General features: G+C 40.6%; 1 protein-coding gene across 1 annotated transcript; it reads right to left on the bottom strand.

Moving 5' to 3' along the window:
• Nucleotides 1-1,182: 1,182 nt before the first annotated feature.
• LOC125140099 (GATA zinc finger domain-containing protein 14-like) lies at nucleotides 1,183-6,866 on the bottom strand. The gene is made up of 3 exons (XM_047807566.1): nucleotides 6,789-6,866; nucleotides 2,235-3,354; nucleotides 1,183-2,190 (listed from the first exon to the last, which is right to left on the bottom strand). Exons 1-3 carry the CDS (start codon nucleotides 6,864-6,866, stop codon nucleotides 1,637-1,639), a joined length of 1,752 nt encoding a protein of 583 aa, XP_047663522.1. The 3' UTR covers nucleotides 1,183-1,636.
• Nucleotides 6,867-11,001: the final 4,135 nt, after the last annotated feature.

The following is an 11,001-nucleotide window of genomic DNA, read 5'->3' on the forward strand; positions in this document are numbered from 1 at the left end:
TCAACGCAGGAAAGCTGGCGTTCCTCGCTCAGCTACGGGGATTTGGCAGCCTCTCTGAATGATGGACAGAAAATGATTAATGAGAGAACCACATGCAATTAGGCTGGGATTCCAGTGAGTGTTTTCCCTCAGCTTTCTGAGGGGCTGTCAGAATAGCACCATCCTGCCTCTGCATCCCTCAGAGCTCTCGCTCCTTTTTCCATCTGCAACAGGTGGCTGAATCTGAGAGATGAATGTCCGTAAGAAGGGAGGGAGAAAACGGTTGAGCTGAAAAGGGAAATTAATAACGGAGATAAAAAGTAACCCTGCAGTGACGAGCCCCTTGTGCTGAGTGCTGCATTCTCTCCTTTCACGACTTCATCATCCTTCACCGCTAATGACTGCTAATTGCTAACCCTGCTGCTAATTCTGTTGTCGTACCGCCTCCTCGAATGTTAGCACTTCTGTTTCAAGAAATTAGATCCAATGTTGTTTTTCTCCCATTAGATAATGTGTTTATAAATATGCTTACAATTGCAAATGCTATTCATTAGTCTACTTCAAATTAATTAGAACAAGAAATGGAGTGGGATTTTTATAAAAGCTTGAGGTTTGAGTTATCCTGGTTTCAAGTGATGGGTCTAAACTGAAATATCGCCTCCTGTGGCTTTAAAACACATTTCCTCAGTCAGAAGCAAATGGTTGAAATCGATGGCTAAGACTAATGACAAGACAAAATGAGACCTTGATGTTGTTACCCAGCAAGCCATTTTCATCTCCTGCTCATTTTATCGTCCCCCCAACACTCAATCCTTTTACATTTTAGCCCAACTTTTCCCATTATAAACGAGTACCTTGAGGCTTTGCCCTTCCAGCCATTCACTTAGTACTATACTTTCAATCACAAAGTCCTGTGGACCTTTTAAACCTCTGGAAAATCTCCAAGCAGGGTTAATTTCAGCTGATAGTATTTCCAATGTGGCACCAGTTTGCACCAACATGGATCTCTTGTACACTTGATGAATGGTGTATAGCTGTGGTTCTTAAAGTATAGTTAGTATAGACAGGGAGATGTAGCCATTTTCTAATATCATTAAAATGGTGAAAATCACAACCTATTATTAGTACATTTATTAAAGATATAAATAATGTCAACTGGAGTCGAATGACATTTTAATATTTATGTGTATTATATGGGGAAATTTTAAAAACAGGCAAAAAATACCCCCTCCCTCCTGCTCTAATAAATAGGCAAAATTAAGAACCATTAATAGTCTGCAATAAAAAAATTAAAAAAGGGAGGAAAAAATAAAGACAAAAAAGAAAGAAAGAAAGAAAGAAAGAAAAAAAGGAAGAAAGAAAGAAAGATATATAATGTTTTGAAATAACAAATTGAATTTGGAATGGTTAAGTATTTCTGATAGGAGTGTGATACTTTGAAACTTTGTTGATAGTATTGGAGGTGTTGGTGGTGGTGGTAATGGAGGTGCTGTTGTTGTTGGTGGTAGTAGTGTAGGTGGTAGTGAAGGTGTTGTTGTTGGTAGTATAGGTGTTGTTGTTGTCGGTGGTGGTAGTGGGAGTGTTGTTGGTGGTGGTAGTGGAAGTGTCGGTTGAGATGCTGTTGGTGGTGCTGATGGTGGTGGTAGTGGAGGTACTGTTACTGGTGACAGTGGTAGTGGGAGTGGTGGTGGTGAAAAGTGGAGGTACTATTGGTGGTGGTGGTGGTAGTGGAGGTGTTGTTTTTGGTAGTAGATGAGGTGGTAGTGGAAGTGTTGTTGTCAGTGGTGGTAGTGGAGGTGGTATTGGAGGTGTTGATGTTGGTGGTAGTGGAGGTGTTGTTGTTGGTGGTAGTGGAGGTGTTGTTGGTGGTGGTGGTAGTGGGTGTGTTATTGTTGTCGGTAGTAGTGAAGGTACTGTTGGTGGTGTTGGTAGTGGAGTTACTATTGGTGGTGGTGGTGGTAGTGGAGGTGTTGTTTTTGGTAGTAAAGGAGGTGGTAGTGGAAGTGTTGTTGTCAGTGGTGGTAGTGGAGGTGTTATTGTTGGTAGTAGTTGAGGTGTTATTGGAGGTGTTGATGTTGGTGGTAGTGGAGGTGTTGGTGGTGGAGGTGTTATTGTTGTTGGTAGTAGTGGAGGTGGTAGTGGAGGTGGTAGTGGAGATGTTGTTGGTGGTTTTGGTAGTGGAGGTGTTGTTGTTGGTGTTTGTGGAGGTGTCTTATTAGTAGTGGATGTATTATTCTTGTTGGCAGTAGAGAAACTGTTCGTAGTAGTGGAGGTATTGTTGGTGTTGTTGGTAGTAGAGGAGGTATTGTTGGTGTTGTTGGTGGTGGTAGAGGAGGTATTGTTGGTGTTGTTGTTGGTGGTAGAGGAGGTATTGTTGGTGTTGTTGTTGGTCGTAGAGGAGGTATTGTTGGTGTTGTTGTTGGTGGTAGAGGAGGTATTGTTGGTGTTGTTGGTGGTAGAGGAGGTATTGTTGGTGTTGTTGTTGGTGGTAGTGGAGGTATTGTTGGTGTTGTTGGTGGTAGAGGAGGTATTGTTGGTGTTGTTGTTGGTGGTAGTGGAGGTATTGTTGGTGTTGTTGTTGGTGGTAGAGGAGGTATTGTTGGTGTTGTTGTTGGTGGTAGAGGAGGTATTGTTGGTGTTGTTGTTGGTAGTAGAGGAGGTATTGTTGGTGTTGTTGGTGGTAGTAGAGGAGGTATTGTTGGTGTTGTTGTTGGTGGTAGAGGAGGTATTGTTGGTGTTGTTGTTGGTCGTAGAGGAGGTATTATTGGTGTTGTTGTTGGTAGTAGAGGTGGTATTGTTGGTGTTGTTGTTGGTAGTAGTGGAGGTAATGATGGTGTTGTTGTTGGTAGCAGTGGAGGTATTGTTGGTGTTGTTGTTGGTAGTAGAGGAGGTATTGTTGGTGTTGTTGTTGGTAGTAGTGGAGGTATTGATGGTGTTGTTGTTGGTAGTAGTGGAGGTATTGTTGGTGTTGTTGTTGGTCGTAGAGGAGGTATTGTTGGTGTTGTTGTTGGTGGTAGTGGAGGTATTGTTGGTGTTGTTGTTGGTGGTAGAGGAGGTATTATTGGTGTTGTTGTTGGTAGTAGAGGTGGTATTGTTGGTGTTGTTGTTGGTAGTAGTGGAGGTAATGATGGTGTTGTTGTTGGTAGCAGTGGAGGTATTGTTGGTGTTGTTGTTGGTAGTAGAGGAGGTATTGTTGGTGTTGTTGTTGGTAGTAGTGGAGGTATTGATGGTGTTGTTGTTGGTAGTAGTGGAGGTATTGTTGGTGTTGTTGTTGGTCGTAGAGGAGGTATTGTTGGTGTTGTTGTTGGTGGTAGTAGACGTATTGTTGGTGTTCTTGTTGGTGGTAGAGGAGGTATTGTTGGTGTTGTTGGTTGTCTGGTGTTAATGATTTTGCTTCTTGTTCTGCTGGTGATAGCTTGCCCATATTATCTTATTCATTTCTTGGAATTCTTTCAGTTTTGTGTATAAATGCTAAAATGCATATAAAACCCTTTATGTTGTTTTTAGTAGCTATGGGCAGTTTATTAACAGTGATTAATAGATATCATAAAGAGTTTGAAAGTTCCTCGTGTGCTTGTATAAAAATAATGCAACTTTATTCTACATGCATGAAACATGTAACTCAGATAATATTACAGATTTTGGGTAAGCTAAAACGGTTCAAATGATTGATTCATACCTTAATAACGGATAGCCTCAGTAAACAACGCTCGCCTCCCAAAGTACTCTGCTTAAAAAGGATTCATATTATTAGATTTTTCATTTACACATTTTTTTTGTTGTTGTGGATGTTTGTAGGTTTCAGTAGAGCCCAGAGCAGTAGTACTGCTAGTCATTGCTGTTGGTATTTCAAGTGAAATTCTCAGCCTTGGCAATCATTGCTGAGAAACACTACACAAACTCTGTTACTCTTCAGCAGTGAATCAGAGCTCCAGAGTTGAGGATAAGTAAACAGCCCAGAGTGGGGGTGAGGAGGGTAAATAATAGAGGGCCTTTACAAATATACACTCATTTACCCAAATCACAAATGAAACAAAATGCTGCAGTAAACAATGTTTTTTATATATTTGAGCTGTAATACAGTATTTGTACCATGACACAATAAAACTGTGATTATTTTACACTGGGTTATTATACCAAACAGAATTAAACCAACTCCCCTAGCGATTACAAACAGCTCCGTCAAAAAAACGATCGAATCCCTCGCCAGGTAAGGAACAGCAATGTATATATTTGTGCACTATTAGAGGAATCAGAGGAAAATCAACCCGACACACAATCAGTGTAGAAAAGGATAGTTATTGATCTTTCAGCTGTGCAATCATCATGTGAGAGTGCTTATGGCACACTGGATTTGTTTGTTCAATGCAGTATAAAGGCCAAACCAGGAATCTACTGTAGCACAGGAATAATAAATTCACAACCCAGGCATGTCACGCATTTGATATGTGCAAATCAGATTAAAATACAGTCCCAGCTTTGTATGTGTGAACAAGAATAAATAATCCAAATTAGTGTATCGTTAAACAAACATGTGTAGTATGTGGTAGGAAGGGTTGTGGGTGGGTGGGTGGTTGTGTGGGAATGGGGGTGGGGTGGGGGGTGTTTGTGTGGGTATGGTTTGGGGAGTGTTGGTTGGGGAGGTTTGTAAGAATGACCATGAAAAGATCTGATAAATAAATCCGATAAAATAATCTTTTCACCCACTAGAATAATTTGGTATTTTATTTTGGATCTGGCTTGATAAAGCACCCCGATACAAAACCTACTGATTCCACTCTAGATGTAAAAGCGTATAATTCCGCGGATTGCGTCTGAAATCATTTGCTACATGAGCAACAACATTTCACACCCGGTCGTGTCGTTTTCACCCGGCGTGCCTGATATTCGTGAATGTGTCAAACGCTCTAAAATGACTCCAGATGACCGTGAAGGATTCCCATTCCTCAGCCCATAAATCATTTATCACACAGCCATCCGTGAGTGAAGCGTTCACCCTGTGCTTCCTCTGTGTCTTTTGTTCCATCAGTGTCTCTCGATTTAGGCATCTTAATCTAACTAACAGCTCGGGAAGCCTGTTCGCTTTGCTATCGATGAGTTTATTTATCTTCTTCTGTCTTTATTGAATATGACAGACAGTCAAGAACGGCAGGGTTCGGGCACGATTAAGGCTTTAAGGTTCATGACCCAAAGAGATGTCTGGTGCGCGATTGCACGTGTGGGTTGGAGGTTTCGTTAGAAATCAATATGAGGAGTTGCAGCACTATTCATAACAGGGCAAACAAAATGGCTTGTAGCCGTGTGGTTAGTATTAATCTGGAATATAATGAAATATTAATTAAAAAAGCTTTTCAGTGCTACATAAGTGCTCAGGCATATAACTAGTCTCATTACAATGCAAGGCTTTAGCTTGAAGCAGTATAAATTTCATTACGAAGATATTTCATTACACTTACACACAACTGCCCTCAACTCTCATCATAATGCAGTTCCTTAGAACTGTAAGACTTTACTGTGGTTATAATGCATGAATATGTGATACTCTGGGATGGTCTGGGAAATGCTTTTAATGGTTAATTTGGACTTTTTTTTTACTGCTTATACTGTAGCTCTGAACACTACAGACTTTCCTTGACTGAAAAATGTTTCACTTTTGCTTGTATCCCAACCCGAAAATTAAATTTATGTTTAAAGTATTAAAAAGAGAAAATTGTATTTTCTAAATTTTGTATTCCATTCACACACTGTGGACATTTCGGCAGCCTCGGACATTTCGATTAGACTCGTGTGCGCCGACTGGCCTGCAATTCAGGTGCAATTCAGGCGCCTGCAACGTCAGGGTGGGAAAAGAGCTGAGAAAATCTCTGTGGATCAAACTAGAGAAATATTTGTTTAAGAAACTTCCCTCAGTTAAATGATAGCACTCTATAAAAACCAGTACCACGTTGCACCTGAGCAGCTTTTTCATTTCCCAGCAGTGGTTTGCTTCACAAATTTGGGATTGAGTCTTCAATTCCCCCTATGCTCTGTTTGAATGGAGTTTGCATCAGAATCGGTATCAGGTTAATTTTCCGAGTATATTTTGCACACACATGGAATTTGCATAGTAGTGCAAATAAAAGTAATGTGCATCACATATGATGACTGTACAATGCAGCAGTAGTGTGTAACATACAGTAAGGTGATTGACATGCGCTGTAGGCAGACTGGAGTGTGTGAAGTCAAGTGTGTATGTAATGTGCACAGTGATTGGTCTGTACCCCTACTAAGGTTTCGCCTGGGATTGAATCCAGGTTGTTGTGACCCTATGTAGGATAAACAATACAAAAACTGAAGGAATGGATGGCTGGATGAATAGACGCTCAGAACTGACCCTGCCACCAGACCTAACTCTGGTTATTGCATTTGGTGTGGATTGGTTGTATTTATTATTTATTGTGACCAATACAGCAGTGTTGCTTTGTCCATCTGTATGATTTCATGTACCTGATACGACTTTTCTTGCACTGATCAGCGATTCTGATAATGTGTTCCTTCTGTAATAACAAAAGGGAATGTGTCGAGCATTAACAGTGTTCTCTGTATATACACCAAATTCCAGAAATTCTCAATGGTAAATCAGAATACATTTGTCTTCTGTATTAATAACTCTATAAAGGCTGTAAATCAGTGGGAGAGATTAATAAACTGAACTAATGGCTCGCTCCATGTGTTAAAGCAAGCCTAGCATTTTGTGTGTGTGTGTGTGTGTGTGTGTGTGTGTGTGTGTGTGCGTGTGTAAATGTGATGTATTGGACACGATGTGTAACAGGTGTGAGGTCTTGAGAGGGAAGCGAGGAGTCCAGCTGTCCCTGCAGTTTCAGGTCACGTCCTCCCCCATCTGCCATGTCCTGCACCCTCTGTGTCTCAACACCTGAAGTGTGTGTCAGCCAGGCGGTGTCCCCAGCCACGAGTCAGAGGCTGTCTCCCTCCTCTATCCTCTCTGAGTCATCCATCCATCTCTCCGTCCCTGTGCCACCTGCCCGGAGCGCCATACTTCTGTTCGCTCGCAGGTGGAGGAAGGAGACGTGCCGCTTAGGAAATAAGTCCCAGGAAGATACTAAGAAATATTTATTCTCTGAATCATCTACTGTTTCTCTATATGATCTATAGAGGTTCATGGACAAATCAAAGCTTTATGAATACAGCAATTCATTTTGTGATATTATAATAACACACAAACCCAAACTATGGAATATAATAACTACAAAACCCCAGTAAAAAGATGCCAATTCAGATTTGGACATTTTAAACATTCATACAAATTTCATACAAAAACATATATCTCAGGGAGGTTTTACTCACCGTCATCACCTTTGGCTTGCTCTTAAGGGATGAACTGATACAGTACATTTTTAATGAATGTCCTGAATTTGTAGATTTCTGTAAAGCTGCTACAGCAAACAATGGGCAATGTGAAAACGAAATATATGAATCAGATTGAAACGAGTTGAATTGTTTTCCCTAAACACAATGTACAGTAGCAAAATAAATCTGAACAAAATGGCAAATTTTAAAGTCAATTCTTGTTAGATTGCAGTAAGTATATTATATAATACGATGTTGGATGAATGTTAAATGTTAATTTGAACCTATAATAATGTTTTGTTTCACTCAGTGCTGTCGATTTCTCCATGATCGGCTTTGCCTACTCGGCAAGACAAGAGCTCCCTTTCCAGAACCTTCTAACTGACAGTCCATCAGTGGTGAAATGAAGTCCAAAAAATAAAAAATAATTAAAAATCTGAACTTTCGCACTTTGATCAACTATCGAAGAACATATACATTACATACAACTGAGGAGGTTGGGGTCAGAGTGCAGGGGCAGCTATGATACAGCTCCCATGGAGCAGGGAGGGTTGAGGGCCTTACTCAAGGGCTCAGCAATAGCAGCTTGGCTGTGCTGGGCCTCGAACCCCAATCCTCCGATCGACAACCCAGAGCCTTAACCAGTTGAGCCACCACTGCCCCTACAACTCAACTCAAGTCAGGAAGCACAACTTGTATCGATACATCACTTTGCTTTAAAGGTATTTCATGGATAAATTCAGTTCAATTCAGTTTAATTTATGTAGAGAGCTTTTAACAATGGACATTGTCTCAAATCAGCTTTACAGAACATTCCCAGTGTCACCCATACGAGGATGAGGTTCCCTTTGAGTCCGGTTCCTCTCAAGGTTTCTTTCTTTACCGTCTAAGGGACTTTTTCCTTGCCACTGCTGCCTGAGTCACCTCAGACTTGCTCAATGGGGATAAATACATACAGATTGTGAACTATATATATCTAATATTAAGCTTGGATTTTTTATTATATTAATTCTTTATATTATTCCTTATGTTTCCCTTCTGTTCTATGTTAATGTTCTGTAAAGCTGCTTTGAGACAATGTCTATTGTAAAAAGCGCTATACAAATAAACTTGAACTGAATTGAATTATAAATATAGTACAAAAAGTTCATTATACAAAGAGTAATATTATACAAAAGTTCAAGATTAATATTAGACTTTATATTTAAATGTGTTTGTTTTTATCCCTAATGATCTAGCCTGACGTGACTGAGGCGACTGTGGTGAGGAAAAACTCCCTTGGATGGAAAAGGAAGGATTTAATTTTTGAAGTATTTGTTAATAAATTGCTGGGTTTTGCTGTGATTGGATGCAGTCATGTAGGGATGTGGAAGCCTAGCGGTTAAGGTGTTGGACGACTGCTCGGAAGGTCAAGAGTTTGAATCCCAGAGCCACCAAGGTGCCACAGCTGGGCCCCTGAGCAAGGCCCTTAACCCTCAATTGCTCAGTTGTATAAATTGAAATAAATGTACTGTATGCAAAGAAAGAGTCTTTTCATGACTAGAGGTTTGTAGGTACTGCATATCTTTGCTCTTTCAGCAATAAACTGAGGATGCAGTTGGTGGATCAATGCTTGTTGTAGTCTATTTGATTAGCTGTAGCAGTGTGAAGACTCACAGAGAGTGGAGATATCTAAAAACAACACGGATGCTCGGTAAATTAAAGAAAGCTGTTTGTACTTGGAGATCCTAATGTGCGTGTTTATTCATAATCCGTTCGCTATCTACGGCAGAAAATAAAACTCTATCACTCTTTAAGCAATAAAGTAAAACATTCCTAATCATTCTGGGATTTTTATAAGCAGAAAACGTGCTTCATTAATAATCTTCTGTTCCCCGAATTACATTCGTTATTGTCAGGTCGAGATCAGCCGGGGCAAACTGATAAATATTTCATCCGTTTTATCGCGCTTCCCTCGCTGTCTCCCACTGCCACGAGCTTAATTCAAATTACACCAGTCTGAAAGAAATCGATCCGGAGAAGAAACATAATTTTGGAGTTCGCCATCAAGCTCCTCCTAGCAATGTAATTACGCTCTACGGGGCATTTGTTACTTGCTTGTAGATCGGCTCTCTTAAACACGGTAATTGCATTGGCTGGGTTTTGTGGCCAGGCATTTAAAACAGTGCAATGAGTGAACGGGGAGCTATTAGAGATGGGGCTGCAGTGTGATGGATGACTACACGCAGTGACCCTCACCACAGCCGTGTCTGTAAAGCCAGCACGAATTACACGCTCACCTGCTGTATAATGTATGCCAAGTCATTCAAACTTTAGACATTTAGGAGTGGTAATGCATAAACTTGTAAAAGTTCAGATTTTCTGCAGGGGGATAAATTGACACTGTAGTGGATATTTGTTCATCTTCAGATCCTGATCTGGGTCATGGTGGAACCAGCACCGGCATTGGACTACTGATTAGAAGGTAAGATACAACTGAGCAATTGAGGGTTAAGGACCTTGCTCAGGGGCTCAGCAGTGGCAACCTGGTGGACATGGGAATCAAACTCACAACCTTCCGATTGCTAGTCCAGCACCTTAACCACTAGGCTACCACATCACGATCTGCAAACCATGCCTCTTCTCCAAAGTCTGACCTGTTTATAGGATATAAAACCGTATAAACGTGGTTTTTCTTCTTCTGACACAAATGTTGCTCATTTTGCATAATCTAGTGGAAAATGGATCAGATGTTTGGAATAATCGCTCCAATTGATGCTGCGTCTAGGTTTGACAACTTTGTCATATATCTGGCATGAAAGTGTATAACCTTGGAATGATCGATTACATAAAATGCGTTTAAAAAGATGAAGAGGAAGAGATTTTTTATTACAGTAAAGTCTAAGTGTCCATAAGTGGCAAAATTACCCCGAGATAGTCATTATACTGAGACCTCTAATACAACATGCTGTCTTCTTCAGTAGGAGCTGGAATTCTCCAGCTGTGGAACTTGCAAGAAAATAAATTGACTATGAGGCCATGGATGGATGGATAGATGGATGGATGGATGGATAGAGACTACTACAAAAATATATTCATTTACAAATATACAAAATGTACCAATATATAAGCAGATCATGTACGAATTGTCCATCAGGTTGTAATGGTAGTGAGAGTGTAGCTATCTAGTTCAGTAAAAAACTAAAAAGGTCAAAGGTCCCACTGCATATGAGGGATGTATTATACAGTCTTACTGCAATGGGCACAAAAGACCTTCTGTACAGTTCACTTTTGCACCAGGGTGGAATCGGTCTCCAGCTTCAATTGCTCAAGTATGTCTTTAGATAGTGAGAGGTGTTAACCACGATGAACAGCAATTTGGACATCACTCTGTTCTCCACGATCCTACCACCTGCCCATTGGATCCACTCCCTACCACTATGCTCCAGACCATCTCACAAGACCTCTTGCCCTTCATTTCCACTATCGTCAATAGATCCATAGCATCTGGTCAGGTACCAACTACTTTCAAGAGAGCAAGGGTTATTCCCATCCTAAAGAAACCTGCTCTGGATCCATCAGACATCAGTAACTACAGACCGGTATCACTTCTCTCATTTCTTTCAAAAATTCTTGAACGCATTGTCTATAATCAACTGTCTGTCTATCTCTCACAGAACAACCTCCAAGATCCCA

This window comes from Tachysurus fulvidraco, chromosome 2 (assembly GCF_022655615.1).
Source record: "Tachysurus fulvidraco isolate hzauxx_2018 chromosome 2, HZAU_PFXX_2.0, whole genome shotgun sequence".
NCBI lineage: Eukaryota > Metazoa > Chordata > Actinopteri > Siluriformes > Bagridae > Tachysurus > Tachysurus fulvidraco.